At 43.7% G+C, this 19,389-nt stretch overlaps 1 protein-coding gene across 4 annotated transcripts in view; it reads right to left on the reverse strand.

The window, feature by feature from the left end:
• Positions 1–1,402: 1,402 nt before the first annotated feature.
• SEPHS1 (selenophosphate synthetase 1) overlaps positions 1,403–19,389 on the reverse strand; it is a 31,638-nt gene continuing 13,651 nt past the window's right edge. For 3 of the 4 annotated variants that reach the window (XM_049624610.1, XM_049624611.1, XM_049624609.1), the window contains exons 6-9: positions 17,167–17,257; positions 14,872–14,971; positions 5,469–5,681; positions 2,608–3,357 (exon numbers count right to left, since the gene is read on the reverse strand). In XM_049624610.1, coding sequence (XP_049480567.1) covers positions 3,143–3,357; positions 5,469–5,681; positions 14,872–14,971; positions 17,167–17,257 — 619 coding nt within the window. In that variant the 3' untranslated portion in view covers positions 2,608–3,142. Of the gene's footprint in view, positions 1,701–2,607; positions 3,358–5,468; positions 5,682–14,871; positions 14,972–17,166; positions 17,258–19,389 lie in introns of those variants that run through there. The other variant, XM_049624613.1, reaches the window with a different exon arrangement.

A 19,389-nucleotide genomic window follows, 5' to 3' on the forward strand; every position in this document is an offset into this window, starting at 1 on the left:
TTTAATGAGAAAAGCTACAAATTACTGTTGAAACTAAGTTATATTGTCTATGTAACCACGACTTCATCTAGAGAAAAAGGGTGCTGAGTGTGGGAAATGAAAAACTCAAGGCGGTAGATCAATCTCTCTCTGTCTACACACACACACACGCACACACAAGACATTTAAGTATCTGAAGCATCATTATCTATGCTTGCTTTATTACTTCTGAAAAAAAAAAAAAAGTATAGTATCATATAGCTACTCTGGTCTCTCTTTACAGAGAAAGACTGTAAAACTTAGAATTCCGATAGAACTCTTTTAAAGGCAACACTAAATTCAGACGGAAACTGCAGTCTCATACATCTAAAATCAGAACAACTTAAAACACTCGCGTTTATTCATCATAAGGCATGCAGAACTTGGAGACTACAATATACTAAGTGATTTAAAAAACATTTAGCCAAAAAGTACATATTGCTTACACAATATTTCAGTTTCTCCTCCTGGACAGAATTACAGTAAACGTTTCAACACAGCCTGTGCAAACAACAAGCGAGGCTTTGATATTCCTTGGCAAGTGACGCCTGTCGCCTCGAGGAGTAACTGACCTCACCAGGGCCCAGCCTCTCCAGGCTGTATGAAAAAATTCTGTGTATTTTCACAAGCTGTATTTTTGGATGCAACTGCGCCGTAGGATTTAAAGAAAATAAATCACTGCACCAAGATCAGTGTGAAGTGTTAAAGTGCCACCAGGAAGCCAAATTATTGTCTGCGTGTTAACTATTCACCAAATTTGAAGGTATTTACACAGATTTTACTAAGCCAAATATTCAATCACTTGATCCTTCAAGGAAATTTCAAAACACTTGGGTTGGTTTGGGTTTTGCTGGCCCCAGATGGCAATAATCAGAGTGAGCATAATTTGGGAGAAAAATTCCTTTAAAAGCATATTGTGAAAGCAGCTCCTTCCTTCCTTCCTTGTCCTCTCCCAGCCCTCTGCGACACCCCTTTACATCTAACCTCCCTGCATTCGGCCGCTTGGGGTGCCTGTTACAGATTCCCTAGTCCACCAGAATCCGGATTCTGCCGGTCAGGGGCAGGGCGTGTGACAAGCATCCCCAAGTGATCTTAAAGCAGGTCATCTGGAATGTTCTCTGGGAAACCCCACCTTTTACCAGTCCTTCCTCCTCGAGATCACGTGAATTACACGGACCTCCTTGTCCCCAGCACTTTTTCTAAACATGAATCTTCACGAAGATCTCCTCAGGTGCATAATCCGCTTAGCTCACTTCCTCTCAGTAGGCCCGCCACCAAGGAAATCATCAGCATTCAAGGCATGATCAACATTAAAAAGAATTCAGATTTAGTCATCACTGGTGTTGTCAAAAAAAAAAAAAAAAAAAAAAAGCTCAACAGCATGTTCACCTTACTCAGAGGTTTCCAACACATTTTATTTTGCAGACCACTGGTTTGTAGCTTTTGGGGACCAACATCTGTATAAATGCCTACAAAACGTCCCATCAATGTCAGTTCCGGAGCGGCCCCTGGGGTCCCGCACACCCGCACGTATGGCTTGAGTTCCAGTCACGCCCGCGCAGCAGCGGCCCTCTGGCTCCTGGTGGAGGGCGCATCCGCGGTGAGGCCTCTTCCCGGGGCGTCCTCTCCCGAGGGTCGGTTTCCTTTGGCAAGAGGAGGGTCTGTTCTCACGGCTTTGGTGCCTGCAAGCAGGAGGCATTCAGAAACTCGCAGGGACGGGGGTGCTTTATTCTCTTAGGCAGACACTTGAGCCACCGGAGCACTCGTGTGCTTAATGACAGCGATCCCCTCCTTACTGTTTGGTGGGTTAAGACAGAAGGAAGCCTCTGTTTTTAAGTAACACAGAGAAACACCTTTTTGGATCGCCTATTTGTTCTAGAACTACAAAATTTAATTCAAGAAAATATAGGTCCCGTGAAAGACTTAAAAGTTTTATAAAACTAAAATCTAGTTTTCCCCGATAAATTGTACTTTTAGCCAAAACCCTCCCAACGCTTCTAAAATAATACTAAAGGGGGCATCTGATTATACAAGAGCATTAAAAAAAAAATTAAATATTTATTTGAATAACAAGTTTTAAGTTCGAGCTGCGATGTTGGCAATGCAGATTTTTAACACAGATCACAAAAAGCGTGCACAAAAATGGACTGGCACCAAGGACAAAATAATGCTGAGAATTAGGCTAAATAACTGCTGATTTTAAGAAAACAAGAGGCCTGAATCACTATACAAAATATAAAATGTATTAAACACTACCATCCACAGAACAGTCTTTATTATGGATTATATTTAAAAATTATTTGTGTAGTTACTTATATATTGAATTGTAAATGAGTATTATACACGAACCCCCTTTCGGAGGGCAATTCCTTGTTGCACTATAGAACATCTAGTTACATCGCAAAAAGTATCTTTTTTTGCTGTCGATAAAAGAAAACAGTTAATGGTATTACTGCAAATATTAGGAAGGCTACAAAAAAAGAAATTAGATTTCTTTCTTGTCTTCAAAGTGCTTTCCATGCAGAGTTCAGCACTTGCCTCGTTTAACTGAATGCGCTATTGGGAAAATGTCCTGGGTCAAAGAGATGTTCTCGAATGAGGACACCGGGCTTTACAAAGGAAAGACTGGAAGGAATCACGCGACCCTCTCACTACCGGGCTACCATTGTGTCACTTACCAATTCCATCTTTCCAGAATCCCATTCAAGACACTTTAAAAAAAGACCAGACCGGGAACGATAAATACACACAAAATGAAAAGACACCAACTGCTATCTGACCCCACGACTGGTAATGTCTGTGCTACGTGAAAGCACCTTTAAAAAGAGCCTATGCGGCAAGAGATAAGTGTCTAAAGATTCAAAATGAATCAACAGTATTGGATAACAATATAATTCTCAACTCAGAAGCTGCCTCAAGATTAGGTGCATCTTCAGTTAATGTAACAGGAAAAAAAGGCAATGGATTTTATTTTATTAATTGCATCCACTCACAAATCGACCTAAGGTCACCAGATGTGTAGACACAATGAGATTTTTGTTGTTGTTTATAGTCTTTAATTGAAATGATGAAAAAGGAAATAGATCTATTTAAAAACAAAACCAAATAGCTAGTTGGGTCTAGATTAAGAGGTGGCCCCCGGGGTGGGGTTCACGTTCTGAGTGGCCACCTGTGGTGCGACTTCGATGATCCGGGGCTTGTCTATGATTCTGGCTGTGCGGTTGCCCTTCTCTACGATCCCAATAATCCATGCTTGGTGACCTTCCCCGTATTTGGGAGACTTTATTTCCGCACAGAATCGAGCAGCTTGCTCTCTCGGTAAACAGATTAGGAGGCCTCCTGGCAAAGGGAAAAAAAGAAAATTATCATCAGCTGGGATTCCTGGTGAGCAGTTTCTCTGCTACAGTCTTTCCACCTCGCTTCCGCCCAGAGGGCGGTTCGGCCAACAACTCTTTTCTGTTTCTACAAGAGCTGCCCTTTCCAGTCAATTGAGAATCCCACAGATTAAACTGCAGAGCAATTAGTGACTTCTTGGTAAGCTACTATGTTAAAAAACACACAACCGGGGTGCCTGGATGGCTCAGTCGGTTAAGCGTCCGACTTCGGCTCAGGTCACGATCTCACAGTCTGTGAGTTCGAGCCCCTCGTTGGGCTCTGGGCTGATGGCTCAAAGCCTGGAGCCTGCTTCCGATTCTGTGTCTCCCTCTCTCTCTGCCCCTCCCCCATTCATGCTCTGTCTCTGTCTCAAAAATAAATAAAAACGTTAAAAAAAAAAAAGCACACAACGAACTTTATTTAAACAGTGAAAATGAGCTAGGTGTGACTCATTTAACAGGAGTAAGGTGTCTAAGGCCTCAATAACATACGTGGGAGCTACTTTTTTCTTGCTTCGCTGAAAGAAATACTTAAAACCGAAAGACTTTTCCTTTTTGACTTATCTACGTGGATTCCTCATTTTATAAAAAGGGTTTTTTTATATACTTTTCTTTTTAACTTAAAACTTAAGATCAGGAAGAGGTGTAGGCCTCAGAGTATCTGGCTCTGTCCTCTTCAAAACAGAAAAAACATAAAATATGTTACAAAAAGCTTCATCAAATATAGGTCAGTAGCTCAGATAGAAAATTTTATGTATTTGTAAGTGGAACTAACACAACCAGGAAAAAATATGTATCTATACTTTTGCAAAAAAGTAAAAACTTCTCAATTTTGAATGAAGGAAACAAACGGAATTTGCCGGTAATATTCATTAATTCACTCAACACTTACTCCAGGCCCACCAGGTGGCATCAGTGGCCCACTGGGTGGCAGGCACCATTCTGGGCAGACATTGAACCAACAGTTTAGTTGTCCTCTTGGAATTTTTTTCTAGAAAGCGGATTTAAGTTTTTTGTTGTTTTTTTAAGGACAGGAAATTGAAGGGTCCTCTACAGAGGCTGTGGGAGGCCTACCAGCGAATTGCAAGCCCTCTTACAGAGCGGACTTGGGGCAGGGCTTTGGGGTCCTTGCCTCTGGCCGCACCCCAGAATCCTCTGGGCTAATCAGGCTTCCTGGGGGTCAGGTCTAACCACTGGTATTTTTTTGTTTTTTAAGTTTTTGTTTATTTATTTTGAGAAAGAGAGAGAGGAGCAAACAGAGGGAAAGGGGTGGGGGGAGAGGGGGAGAGGGAGAGAGAGAGGGAGAGAGAGAGGGAGAGAGAGAGGGAGAGAGAGAGAGGGAGAGGGAGAGGGAGAGGGAGAGGGAGAGAGAGAGAGAGAGAGAGAGAGAGAGAGAGAGAGAGAATCTCAAGCAGGCTCCACACTGTCAGTGCAGAGGCTGATGTGGGGCTCAAACCCATGAATTGTATGATCACGACCTGAGCCAAAACTGAGTCAGATGCTTAACTGAACACCCCCGGGACCCGTACACATGGGTATTTTAAAATCCCCAGATGATCTGACCCTGTTGTCAGAGTAACTCCTGAGTTAGCAAGAAAACAGAAATAACAAAAGCCGAAAAAAGACAGAGGCTATATGGGGATGAAACCAAGAGTCAAGTTAAGGGGCACTATGGACACACAATATACTATCTCATTCCCGAAATTGCAATTTTAGACTTTTTCTTCAAGGAAAAAACATAACCTGTTCACTGTAACCTATAGGTATCACAGTTAATTCAAATGCTAAGTTTCCAATGAAAGCTGAGTAATGACTCCTTTTCCCCATATTCTCCCTTCCTTCCATCCTGTCACCAAACAGAAACACTGAAATTTAACACTGCTCTCTATCACACACAGAATGGCAGGGCACCCGTGGGGCCTGAGAACATTCGTGCTAAGAAGGCCAAGGTTATCTACCAGCACTGACCTCACACAGTTTGGGGTCATGCTCAAGTACCTGGCTGCTTCCTTGTCAGAGAAATTTCCATTAGCCTCACTAGCTTAGTCCTCAGATCTGGGCCCAGGATCCTTGTACCTGATGTCTCCGGGCAGGTCCCATGCATGAGGCCGAACATGTTTCCACAGGCCTTGCTCACGGCAGCCATCTTGGCCAGGACGGGAAGGTTGTGAATCACAAAGGACACCTCATTCCTCTGCTGCTTGGCCAGGTTCTGCGCGTGGCCCAAAATTCCAAAGCCCGTGATGTCAGTGGCAGCGTGGGCATTGAACGTGTGCATGAGACCTGCAGCTAAGAGAGGACAGAGGACCCATTTATTACCTGGTGAAATAAATGAAGACTGAGGAGAAAAAAACCCACCTCATCTCAAAATTTTAAACAAACTTTGATCTCAAAATTCCTAATTCGTCAGGGCAATGACATACTGGGATAATGAAAAAGTAATCTGTCAAAAACACCCATTTTTTAAAAAAATGCTTGTTTATTTTTGAAAGGGAGGGAGATGGAGAATCCGTAGCAGGCTCCAGGCTCTGAGCAGTCAGCACAGAGCCTGACATAGGGCTCGACCTCACAGACTGGGAGATCATGACCTGAGCCAAAGTCGGACACTTAACCGACTGAGCCCCCGGGGGCCCCTGAGAGGTGATTTCTTATCCTACTTGAACCATTTAGAACTATCAGCAGCTTCAGTCCGCAGTAATTCTCCAGTGAACAAACAAAGAATGGCTAGCTCAACAAAAGGCAAAACAGCCTACACCATCCTCAAGTCAACAAGACTTAAGATGGACCTAAATTCAAGGCATTCTCACTGTAAGTGCGTTGCCTAAACTAAGGTTAATTTTTGAATTAAAAAAAAAAAAGTTTCAAAGTACTTATAGGTTTGGAGAAAAGTGAGCAGAAAGTACTGGAGTTTCCTATATACTCCCTGCCCCCCTTCTCTTATTAACATCTGGCATTGGTGATACATTTGATACACGTGATGAGCTGTTACTGACACATTATTATGAACTGAAGTTCATTCACCTTGGGGCTCACTCTTGATGTTGTAGTGGATGTGTTCACCCATGTCTGACATGTATCCATCATCAGTATCACACAGAGTAGTTTCACTGCCCTAAAAATCCTGTGCTCCACCTGTTCATCCCACCCCTCCCCCCAGCTCCTGACAACCACTGCTCTTTTTACCGTCTCCACAGTTTTGCCTTTTCCAGAATGCTAGATTTGGAATCGTAAGAGTATCTGGTCTTTTCAGATGGTCTTCTCACTCAGAAATATGCTTTTGAGTTTCCACCATGCCTTTTATGGCTGGATAGCTCATTTTATATTCTAAAAATGTTTATTTATTTTGAGAGGGAGAGGGAGCATGAGCAGAGGAAGAGCAGAGGAGAGAGAATCCCAAGCAGGCTCCACGCTGTCAACACAAAACCTCATGAGGGGCTCGATCCCACAAACCGTGAGATCATGACCTGAGCCGGAATCAAGAGTTGGATGCTCAACTGACTGAGTTGACTTTTATAAAAAGATCTGTGTCTAGGTTCACTTCCTGCCTGTAAATGTCCAGCCGTTCCAGTACGTTCTGTTGAAAAGATGATCCTTTCTCCACTGAATTGTCCCTTCTCCTTTGTCAAAGATCAAACGATATACGTTTGGGCCCATTTCTGGCCTCTGCCTTCTGTCCCACTGATGTCCTCGTCCACCATTACCGGCATCACACTGCGGTGACCACTGTAACTACACCGTCTTGAAGCTGGGTGGTGTCAGTCCTCCAAATGCTCCCCTTCAGCAATGTGTCGGCTGTCCCAGGGGTCTTCTGCTCTTCCATCCAAACTCAGAATCGGTTTGTCAATATCCACAAAATAACTGGCTAGGATTACGAATGGGACTGCATTGCGCTGAGTTCCATTCACACATCAAGTTGGGAAGGCCTGACACCTTGATGATAGAGTCTTTCTATCTCTGTACCTGGAACACTTCTCCATTTCTTTGTATCTTCTTTGACTTCTGTCATCAGTTTTATAGTTTTCCTCATACACAGCGTGCACGTCCTTTGTTAGATTCATACTGAAGTAGTTCATTTGGGGGGGAGTAACTGAAGGTCTAATTTTTAAAAGTTAAATGCTTCTCATGACATGAAATACACTCCATGTTTACAGGAGTACTCTGGAGTGAATGTGTTTTTTGGTACATTTTCTTTTTAGACAAAGATCTCTTTTACCTAAGCGCATTCGCAACAACAGAGGTGGAGAGAGTTTCTAGTCCATCACGGTGGTTAAGCAACTAGACATCCATTCTATTAACACGCCTGGGCAGGGCAGGGCAGCAGGCAGCCAATGACATTTAACATAAGCAAAGACGTGCAGTTTAGCAGCTCTTCCCAGTGCCATCTTGGATGAGCTCAGAGGACACAGTGAACCCCAGTCAGTAATCAGGGTTCCATTTTTACTGATCACCATTTTGTCCCTGCATAGGGAATTACTGTTGCGAATTTTACTATGGGAATTTCAATGAATCACGATGAACTCCTTCCTGTGCAGCCAACAAAACCCAGCTTCAACCACTACCACCTTTCTGCTGGGGTCTTACCTATTCCTGCCTACTCGTTGGGGGATATGGGTGGGGTGGGTAACTTTAAAGCAAACCCCAGTCATATTACCTCACCTGTAAACATTTCAGTATGTAATTCTAAAAGATTAAAAAAAAAGGGGGTTCCCTGGCTGGCTCAGTAGGTTACACATTTCTGACTCCCGATTTCTGCTCAAGTCACAATCTCAGTTTGTGGGATTAAGCCCTGCACTGGGCTCTGTGCTGATAGCGTGGAGCCTGCTTGGGATCCTCTCAGGCCTTGCTCTGCCCTTCGCCTACTCATGCTCCCTCTCTCCCTCCCAAAAAAATAAATGTTAACAATTTTTTAAAAACATAAATAAAAGGTTTTAAAAAATTTAACTACAATACCATTATCATTCCAACACAATATTGCACGTTAACAGATTTCTCCTAAACCTCTTAATATTTAAGAGTTTCCTCTTTTTCTCCCCCTTGCCATTTGTTTGTTGTGGAGACAGAGTCACTTTTTCTGTGGAAGTTCCTGCATTCTGGATTTGGCCGTCTTCCCTGATGATGACAGGTTCTACCATATCGGTAGCCAGGTCCAAGGCATGATGAGATTCAAGTTCAGTTTCTCTGATGGGGGGGTGGGGGGCGTTTATCACCTCCCCACGAACCTTTCACCTAATGGTTTTTAGCAGCCACTGATGTTTGCTGAGGTTCGTTAAATCAAGGGCGGCAGCAAAAATGGCAAATGTGTGATTCATTCTTCCAGCATTTATTAGAAGTGACTCTTCTAAAGAATTTAAAAAACAATTTATTTGGATTTCCCCAAATACCACCCGTATAAGAAAGGTAAAATGTGTGACTGAATCCTTTATTTTCATAATGCATGGTTGGTGCTCTAGCAACTTCCAAAGGTGGACAAGAAGTTTCAACTCTCATTATGATTTCCTTGGTTTTTAGACGCTTGATATGCTTCAGCTGACTTCCGTCACTCTTCCTTTTGATATTCAAACTGCCCCCTTTCCAGTCTGACTGGTGGGGTCAGCTCTTCCAGTTCTGGTGCAGTGACAGGACCCCATTAGCTGTTGAGGGCTCCATTACTTTCAGGCACAGGAGGTCCCGAGCTTATCTTCTGCATTTCCTTTCCCAGAGTTGAAATCAGTCATTTCCCCAAGGAGTCCTGGCACTTTTTCATGGGAAATGTTAATTTTCAGATCACAATCTGGGCACTAGGAGTTCATTACTATTGGGTTATCACTGCTCCTAGGCCTTTTCAATTGGCTTGGAAATAAGTATTTTTAGGGGAAAAAAAACAACATCCTGAGTTCATACTGTTAATTCCAAAGTAAAGATTATAGTTTATTTTTAATGTTTATTTATTTTGAGAGAGAGAGAGAGAGAGAAAACACGAACTAGTGGGGGAGGGGCCGAGAAAGAGGGAGAGAGAATCCCAAGCAGGATCTGCGCTGTCAGCACAGAGCCTGACACGGGGCTCAAACTCACAAACTGTGAGATCATGACCTGAGCCAAATCAAGTTGAACGCTTAACTGACTGAGCCACCAGGTGCCCCAAGATTACAGTTTATAACTCTGCTTCTTTGGACTTATTTCTTTTTATTCTTAAAATTTGTTCCCAACTATACTTACTTATTTTATCATACCATACCAATATTTTCATCAACACAAACCCACTGAATACAATGACACATCTTTGTGGGTTTTTGTCCTGAGGCTGTACATTGAAAATACCAGGCTCAGAGTGATTTGAAATAATTCTTCCCCACGCGGTTTTGTGACTCCTTAACTTGATATATATTAGGCAATTTTTTTTCAATGTTTTTAATGTTTGTTTATCTTTGAGAGAGACACAGAGCGTGAGTGGGGGAGGGACAGAGAGAGAGACACACACACACACACAGAATCCGAAGGAGGCTCCAGGCTCCGAGCTGTCAGCACAGAGCCCGATGCGGGGCTCAAACCCACGAACCGTGAGATCATGACCTGAGCCGAAGCTGGACGCCCAACTGACTGAGCCACCCAGGCGCTCCTCTATCAGACAAGTCAAAAAAAGAGGTAGCTTCCAAGAATAAAGACCTTTCAGTCCTTTTAGTGGCTGTACAGTATTCCATGGTAAGCACACAGACTACATCACTCAGTAACCTACTGATGGACATTTGAGTTGTTTCCTCCATTTGAAATTGCAAACGGGCTTCAATGAATAATAGCCTTGCACACACGTCATTCCATAGGTCACAGAGGCAGGACCGTGGAGTCAAAATAAATGTACATGTAATTTTGCTAGGTATGACCAAATGCTCCTCCATAAGCTTCTGCCATATTGTATTCCTCCCAACAATGTACAAAAAGTAAGGACTGGGAATCTTAAATGATCAAATACAAGCAAACTGAAAAAGCATACAAATAAAAATCTGTAAAAATCACTTTCTTACTGTTTAATGATTTAATTTGAAGGACCAAAAAAGAAAAAAGAAAAAAGGAGAAAGACTCCTTAAACAGTTTGACACATGAACAGAGAAACACAAACAAAAAGTCTTGGTTGTAAGTGAGGAGAGCAACTGAGGACAAAGAATTAAATAATTACAATTTGACTTTGGAATAGAGCCAAAGAAATATTCCTGGAACACAGACAACTAACTATGGAAAAATTTGACCCCCCTACTCCCCGCAAATTCACGAGTGGGCAAAAGGTAAATTAATTATGTTATATTTCTGGTAGATCATCCAAGGCATTAAAAATTATGTGTTCTATGATGAGATAATGTGGGAAAAAAAGAATTCGGTAATGTTAAGTAAATAAAAACACATTCCAAATACAAGTGAAATGTATGACAACCACTAGTTGAAAACATGAACAATAAAACAGTAAACCACCAACCAATGATAGAAAAAAACCCTGCAAGAAAACATAAATATATTAACAAAAGCTGTCTTGGGTGGTGGGACCCGGGACGATGTTTCTTCTCTCCTTTTTTCATTTTCTAACAACTTCTATAATGAGCATATCATTTTTTTATAGTAAAAAATACATACAAAATAAATGGAAAAATATATTACAGAAAAAATTTAAATGTGGCAGGTCATTATGAACCGTGGCGTACAAGCACCCTCAGAAGCTACGAGCACCATCTAGAAACGCCAAGGCAGCACTGACCTCTTACACGTATGGACCAGAAGCCCGGGCTGAGGAAGTTCTCTGCAGGAACCCGAATGCCCACTAGCAGCAGTCAGGGTAAGTCAGCGACAGAGTGGACAATCGTACAGCGATGAAAATGAATTAAGTACAACTACATACACCAGGAATAACACTCAGGAGTGTTAAATGTGCACAAGACAGCAAGAAAAAGAGAAGAGGTATGATTCGGTGAAGCAAAAAATGAAAAAACCCAACTAACTGCTTAAAGCTACAAGTCTTTGTGATAAAAAGATTTTAAAATACATGAGGGGGTGCCTGGGTGGCTCAGTCAGTTGGACATGTGACTCTTGATTTTGATCATGATCCCAGGGTTATGGGATTTAGCCCCGAGTCGGGCTCTGCACTGAGCATGAAGCCTGCTTAAGATTCTCTCTCCCTCTCTTGCTCTAAGATTAATAATAATAATAATAATAATAATAATAACAAAAGCAAAATACATGAGAATAAACATGGGACTCAGGGCAGGAGCTGCTCCTGCACAGGAATCTAGGAGCAGAATGTGGGAGGGACACCTCTGGGCTTCCAAGACCACGTTGTTTCTCGTACGAGACGGTGGGTACATGGGTGTTGTTCTCTTAAGCCCTGCACATATTTCATAGAATTCTTTTGCATCAACTGGACATCTCATAAAATTTTTTTTAATGTTTATTTTTGAGAGAAAGCCTGTGTGTGTGTGTGTGTGTGTGTGTGTGTGTGAGTGTGCACACACGCTCATGAACGAAGTAGGGGCACAGATCAGAGGGACAGAGAGGATCTGAAGCAGGCTCTGTGCTGACAGCTAAGAGCCTGATGTGGGGCTCAAACTCACTAACTGCGAGATCATGAACTGAGCCAAAGTCAGATGCTCAATCCACTGAGCCACCCAGGTGCCCCAACATCTCTTAAAAAATTGTAATTTAAGGAAGGGGAGAATGGCAAATGTTGGAAAAAAATAATCTGTTTTCACAGTTTTTTAAGTTAGATTATTTATTTATTTAAATGGTTATCTTTGAGAGAGAGAGAGGGAGGGGGGGAGGGAGAGAGAGAGAGAGAGAGAGAGAGAATGAATGAGCAGGGAAGGAGCAGAGAGAGGGAGGGGGACAGAGGATCCAAAGCGGACTGTGAGCCGTCAGCACAGAGCCCAATGCAGGGCTCAGACTCACAAACTGCGAGATAATGACCTGATCCAAAGTTGGATGTTCAGCCAACTGAGCCACCCAGGTGCCCCAAGTTTATCAATTTTTAAGACAGAGAGAAAGAGAGAGTACGCCCATGCATGCGAGCTGGGGAGGGGCAGAGAGAGAATCCCAAGTGCAGGCTCCATTTCAGGAACCATGAGATCATGACCTCGGCCGAAATCAAGAGTTGGACACTTAACTGGTCGAGCCACTCAGGCGCCCCATATTGTCACATTGTGAAGTGATTCAGAGTGTCGGAAAAGCTCTTTTAAGATCCCCTGGTCAGCCCTACCATTTCTTCTTTTTTCAATAACTGAAGAGTTCATTGGCTTAAGTATCATATCCGTTTGGTGCAGTCATTTGGGGGAAACTGAAGGATTGAGGGGAGAGGACAAAGACAGTATGTTCAAATCTGTTTCTGACTGCTTGCTCAGGGAACTCGAAGAACCGAATGAAGAGTGACTTTTGTAAGGAAAACGTTTTTCAATTTCATCTTCCAAGTTCCCGGACAGGATGCCCCACAACCCACGTCCTTACAGCGTGCAATTAATGAGGAGAAAGAACACCGGTATTTCCAGAAAAAAACTGTCTAAATTTCCATCACTGCCTTACGTTGATGGAATTTGTGGTACTGGAGAAAGCAATTTTGGAGACAGACAGATATGGGTTTGAGAACAGCATCTGCCTGTACTTACGTACTTCCTTTCGGCCAAAGGGGAGAAATAGGATCCAATTCACAGAATTATGAAAAGGAAAATATCCATGAAGTACCAAAAAGAAAGCTAGCAGGTGGCAAAGTTAGCTCATTCGATGTAACGAGTACCCACAGTGTGCCCCGTGTTCTTCTCCGCGCTGGGGACACCACGGCAAACAAAACAAACAAAACTCTGCCCTCTTGGAGCTGACGTTCTAAATGCTGGTTTGCTTCCAAATCATCTGCACAGATGCTTTTCTAGAAACAGTTCCTCTGGCACATCAGAGGTTAGGACTTCAAAGACTCATGAGAAGAGCTTCCTTCTTAATTATGCAATATGCCTGGTGTTTTCTATCTGCATATGAAAGGCAGGAAAAGGGAAGAATATGATGCTTCAACTCTATGAGAAGTAATTCCCTCAGCAAGCCTTGCTGCTTCCAGGAAGGAGAATTCTGCTTCTGGAACTTTCCTGGTTTATTTTATTAATTTTTTTTTCTTTTTTCCTTTCTTTTTTTTTTTTTTTTTTACCATTTATTTGTTTTTGAGAGACAAAGAGGGACAAGAGACAGAGCATGAGCAGAAGAGGGGCAGAGAGAGAGAGAGACAGAGAGACAGACAGACAGAATCCAAAGCAGGCTCCAGGCCTGCACAGAGCCCGACACGGGGCTCGAACTCACAAACCATGAGATCATGACCTGAGCCAAAGTCGGACACTTAACCGACTGAGCCACCCAGGTGCCCCTTTCCTATTTTATTTTAATCTGCTTTTAAAACTTAGTACCAAAACATTCACTCAATTACCATGCATCGAGACTGTGAAATAGCCTCAATTTCTTACTAAATTGTTCAGAAAGGAACAGACCATAATACTACAAGCATTACAAGCAGTAGTTTCAAATCCTAGGTCCCCACTGATTAGCTGTGTGACCCTGAATGAGTTAGTAGCTACCTTGTAAGGTTGTCCTAAAAATTAAACAGGAAAGTAGGTCAAGTTCCTGATACACAATAATTACTAAATAAATGGTAACCGCTATTATTACATTTTATCAGTATTAGGAAGCTAGATGAGAAATAAAATGTAGAGAAAAAAAATTATGACATGTCTATTCCTTTATACACACAAATGTGGGAATCAACAATGAGAACACCTCAAAATAATAATACCTTTTTTTTTTTTTTTTTTTTTTAAGAGAGTGAGAGTGCAAGCGTGAGCAGGGGAAAGGGGCAGCGGGAGAGACAGAGACAATCTTAAGCAGGCTCCATGCTCGGTGTGGAGCCAGACACGGGGCTTGACCCCACGACCCCGGGATCATGACCTGAGCCACAGTCGAGTCAGACACTCAACAGTCGGAGCCGCTCAGGCACCCCACTAAGCCAAATACTTTCGAAAGTATGCTATATAAATTTCACTTGCATTTAATCGGGGCACAGAGGAAGTCAATACTGCCCATAATCACAGAAATTTAGAACTAGAAGGAACAGACAGAAAATATAACTTCAACTCTTCTCTGCGCCTGGCACCGCTGTCACTGTGGGGGGATCTAAGCAAGAGGGGGACAGAGGTGCTGGCAGGGCCACAGTGCCCCGGACCCCAGGCGCAGAGAGGAAAGTGTGCTGGAGGAAAAGCTTTCGCGCCCTCACGCCCTCGTCCGATGCAATGTTTCGCCCAGTCCTCGGTCATCCGTTTTCTCGAATGCAAGTCACGTTTAAAATGCATTTCTGTCAGGAATGCACAGAGTATCTGGATTCCTGCTACTGACCTATGACCCCAAGCCAGGGACACACAGACGGGCCTGCAGTACTGGCCGAGACCGTACGTGGCCCACGGCCTACACTGTCTGCCTTCTGGCCGATCCCGCCCCTTACCTGTTCTGTTGAGCCTGGCCATGTTCATCATTGCCTCCTGGTATGCCAACTCGACATCTTCTTGGGTGACCACCAGCTTGATCTTATTCCATTTTTCAGGCTAATGACGGGAACAGAGGTTAGGAGGAAAAGAGAGGGAAAAAATGTGATTAATCTTCTAACCACTGAAGAAGAGTGTATTTTTCCCTTTGTCATCTTCTGGCGGTTTCCCTGACCTAAATTTGTACACAAAGGTAAGTTTTCCAACTTGCTCTCGTGACTAGTGTTTCAGGGGCCCCTTCAGACAGAGAATCGTGCGATCTTTTCTGTTCTCGACCCCCAACTGCCATGGTCCAGGCCTGCAGTGTGCCGGCCACGGAAAACCAGCAGGATGCACCACGCATGCACACAGTCCCAGGTGTCCCCTGCTTCTCCTCCCCACCTCCTCTAATAAGCTGATGGCTCGCATTTTCATACAACTACACTTTTACTGACTTCACCTAAACTCTGCATCAAGCCATCTGGGTGGACAAGAGACTACGAAGACAGCTTCGGGGCGCCTGGGTGGCTCAGTCAGTTCAGTGACCCACTCTTGGTTTTGGCTTAGGTCATGGTGTCACAGTTCTTGGGAATCGAGCCGCATCAGGCTCTGCGCTGACAGCGTGGAGCCGGCTTGGGATTTTGTCTCCCTCTCTCTGCCCCTCCCCCATTCATGCTCACATGCTCACTTGCTCTCTCTTTCTCTCAAAAATAAACTTAAAAAAAAAATAGAGAAAGAAAACAGCTTTGATTGCATGCACCCCAAGGACAGCGTTGGGTGACCACAGAGGAGATCACGAAGGTCAGGGGAAAAGAGGCTTCCTTTTTTCCAGTCTGATTTCCAAAGAATCTAGCATCACGATGTGGGTTCATGACATACTACCATTAAGCTCCATTAGCGGCCATCATTCAGGCATTCGTTGTCTTTAATAATATCCGACGATCTACCACCCAACGCAGTAACTGAAGTCCATCCCTGTGATCCTCCCTTGGCCCACAGCTCCCTGTCCTCCCCCAGAGGTAACAACCTCATTCTCCTGCCACACAAAGTAGGGTTCTCATACACACAGGCGCCAGGACAATATACCCTTGGGTTGCTTCTGACCTTCGTGAAAGGGTATTAGGCTGCTACATGACCTTCACATCTTGCTTTTTTCAATTTTGAGCATTAAAAAAAGGACAGGTGGTGTCAGATTGGGGGTAGGGAGCAGGGTCCCAAACCCTTCATCTTTCAGGCTCCTTTGCCTCACCTACTACCAGTAACCTTGTTGAATTACTCAGACCTGGGTGGTCCTATGGAAAGTCACTGTGGATTGCTGGCCTGTGATGGCTTTCCAATCCGATGTACAGGTGATCATACCTGATGGGAAACCTCCCCTCATCACAGGACGGAAGGGAAAAATAACTAAAGAATGTTGCTTAGAGATTTTCTGTACTCTGCTGTATTGAGCAAGATATACCTGGCTGATAAAATTATTATTCCTGTTCAACTGTTTCTCAGGAATGGTAGTTCAGATGACAGTTGCAGAAACGAAAAGCATCATGTTATGTGAGACTATGCCACAACTGGACTCATTCTTGAATTGTTATGGCAAGGAGAAAATCCTAAATGAAGTATGATTATAGCTCAGCGGAAAAGTGACTCGGAATAAATAACTTCATATTCTAGATGCTTCCTCCATGAGATAAATATTAATCAATATGTTATGAGTTACTAATTATAACTCATTATAATTATAACTTATTATAACTATATTTAATTATAACTAAATATAACTCATTTATATAAAATAAATTAAACAACCAGAAACCTCAAGACTAAAATAATCTGTCAATAACTGCCCGTATTTCTACCCCAAACACTACACTTTCTGTACACTCTCCTTTTGTTAGTGATGCTTAAGACACAAAAGATAAAGCATTTAATACGCGTAACTCTGTCTTTAACATAGGACGACGGACAGTTCCTAGAATTTCTGTAAGGATGTGGCTGATAACACTTCCCGGCAGTGCGACTATTTCGAGAAGACAGAATGAAGACGTGTGGCAGATCTGCGATGTGTGCAAACACGTGCAAGGGGACGAGCTTACTTCCGGACGAGACGTGGTGCTCGCTCTGGACCAGACACCCCTTCTCGAGAAGCGAACTCCGGTGCCAGACCAGGGAGATGCGCAACCGATCGGATGTGCGAGGTGAGCGCCCTGGTCTCCAAACCCGCCGCCCCCACAAAAACTACCCCGCCCCCCGCCCACGATGGCAAGCAGCGGTTCACTCACGATATCCAGCCACTGGTGCACGGCCACGGCCACCTGCGTCCCCAGGGGTTTCGTCAGCACAAGCACGTCCCCCGGTACTGCATTATCTGGCCTGGAGAAGAGAACAAGGCAGGTTCCAGTCAGGGGCACAGAAGAGACAGACGCACTATCAGCAGAACAGGAGCAAGAAGAGGCTGGTAAAAACTATCTGTGCTTACTTAAATTTAAGCCAAACACCATCAGCGGAGGAGAACCTTCCAACTTAGTGCTGAGGCTGCCGCTGGACCAGAAGCACTGACAGAACTGAGGAGTGTGCCATCACCCACAGGTCCCCCCACCCCCGAGAAGCGTCTGAAGAAGCAAATCACTTAGCCCTCAGCCCCGCTTGTGTGCGAAGATTCTCAGTACAGACCCACCGTGGTTCTGGGGCAACCAGACTTCTGACACCAGGGCTGTTTTTCACAAGCACTTACGAGGTAGAGACGCAGTGGGATGTGGCTCAAATCTGCGAGTCTAACGTTTAGGCGATTTCAGCAAAGTTCTCAAACTCAGACTGTTCAACAGTAAGTTTCCTACCCGGCCCCAGACAGAATCCTTGGTTGTTCCTGGTCTGTTTTTGTTTTTTTTAAATGTATAAACTTCTCTCTCTCTAAGTTTATCTAGAGAGTGAGAGCATACACACACACACACACACACACACACACACACACACACGTGAGCAAGTGGGGGAGGGGCGGAAAGAGAGAGCCCAGCAGGCTCTGTGCTGTCAGCATGGAACCCGATGCAGGGCTTAAACTCACAAACCATGAGATCATGACCTGAGCTGAAATCAAGAGTCCGACGCATAACGGACTGAGCCACCCCAGCGTCGCTGGCGGTTCCCCCTCAAAGAGGGAAGGCAAACACTGACAACACGAGGACCGATCCCCAAGCCACACTCCTATTATGCTGCATCATCACTACAGGAGGCACCTGTGTCTTCCTGGCCACCCAGCTGCTCTATCCTCCGATGGCAGATGACGCACTCCCTCACCCACGTCAATTACAACGCCCGGGGCACAGACTTCAAGTCAACAAATAACTCCCCGACTCATCCTATGTCTCTATCCGCTGTTAGGTTTGAAAAATGTTAACTCTATTAACAGTTTACAAGAAACTCATTTTCCAAAAACTAGACCTTAAGACATAAAAGTCTTCAGCTCTGACTCAACCACACCTCAATTCTTATATGGTCTTGCACATCACAGGTTATGTGTTACCCATAAAAATTACTATCAACAAGTTACATGCAATAAAACTGACAGGTCATTTTTAAGTTTACGGGCACTATCTTATGAAATATAATCATGTGTATACGCTCATTCCTATTTTACAAGCTAAACGTACATACTGTTGACCAAAAAAAATCCACCGAAGCTTGTTTTAGTATTTTTCCTTTCTAATTGTTGCAATTGCGAAGTGCTTTTTCTACCAAAAAGCTGAAATGTGTGAGGCAGATAGACTTTCAGGGTCTTCTGTCCTCTCTATGTGGCAAGTTTGAGAACCGCCCACATAAAAGAGAGGAAAACGAAACTCTGATGTAAGTAAAAGGCAAGACCCTTCGCACGAAAGCTGTCAGATAATGTGTCTAAAAGGAGCTCCAAACAATCAAAAACTGGGCAAAAGACACGAATATATGAAAAACACGCTCAACTTTACTCACGAAGAAGTAAGGTTTAGGCCACCAAAGTGACTGGTAAAGAACAAGAGGTCTGTTACCAACACGTGGCCTTCCTATTCGCTGCTGCCAGAGCCTCTCTGAAGGGCAGCCTGGAGACACCCAGTGCAGATACTCTGCACACACACTGGACCCAGCAATTCTACTATGAAATATTTCTTACTGAGAGCCACACTCATGCAAAACGATCGGTGTGCAAGGGTACGCACCGAAGTACTATTTACAATGTCAAAATAATTGAAAATAATTTAAATGTCCACAGTAAATTGGTTAAAAATTGGAAAAAGTGGTTGCCCAGTCCAGGAAGGGAAACTGGTGACAAGGAATGGGGGAGGGACTCTGCATTGTAGATCTTTCTGGATCTTTTGAATTCTGAACCGTGCGGACACGGTGCCTCATACTATTTACTCATAAAAAACGGTAAACGAATGGAGTTTCGAATCCTTCAGAAAATGGGACACGGTGGCTTTTCTTAACAAGACGACAAACGTGAAAAGTTAACAACTTGTATTAAGAGAGAATCTTTC

The sequence above is a fragment of the Panthera uncia genome, chromosome B4 (genome assembly GCF_023721935.1).
Source record: "Panthera uncia isolate 11264 chromosome B4, Puncia_PCG_1.0, whole genome shotgun sequence".
NCBI classification, from domain to species: domain Eukaryota; kingdom Metazoa; phylum Chordata; class Mammalia; order Carnivora; family Felidae; genus Panthera; species Panthera uncia.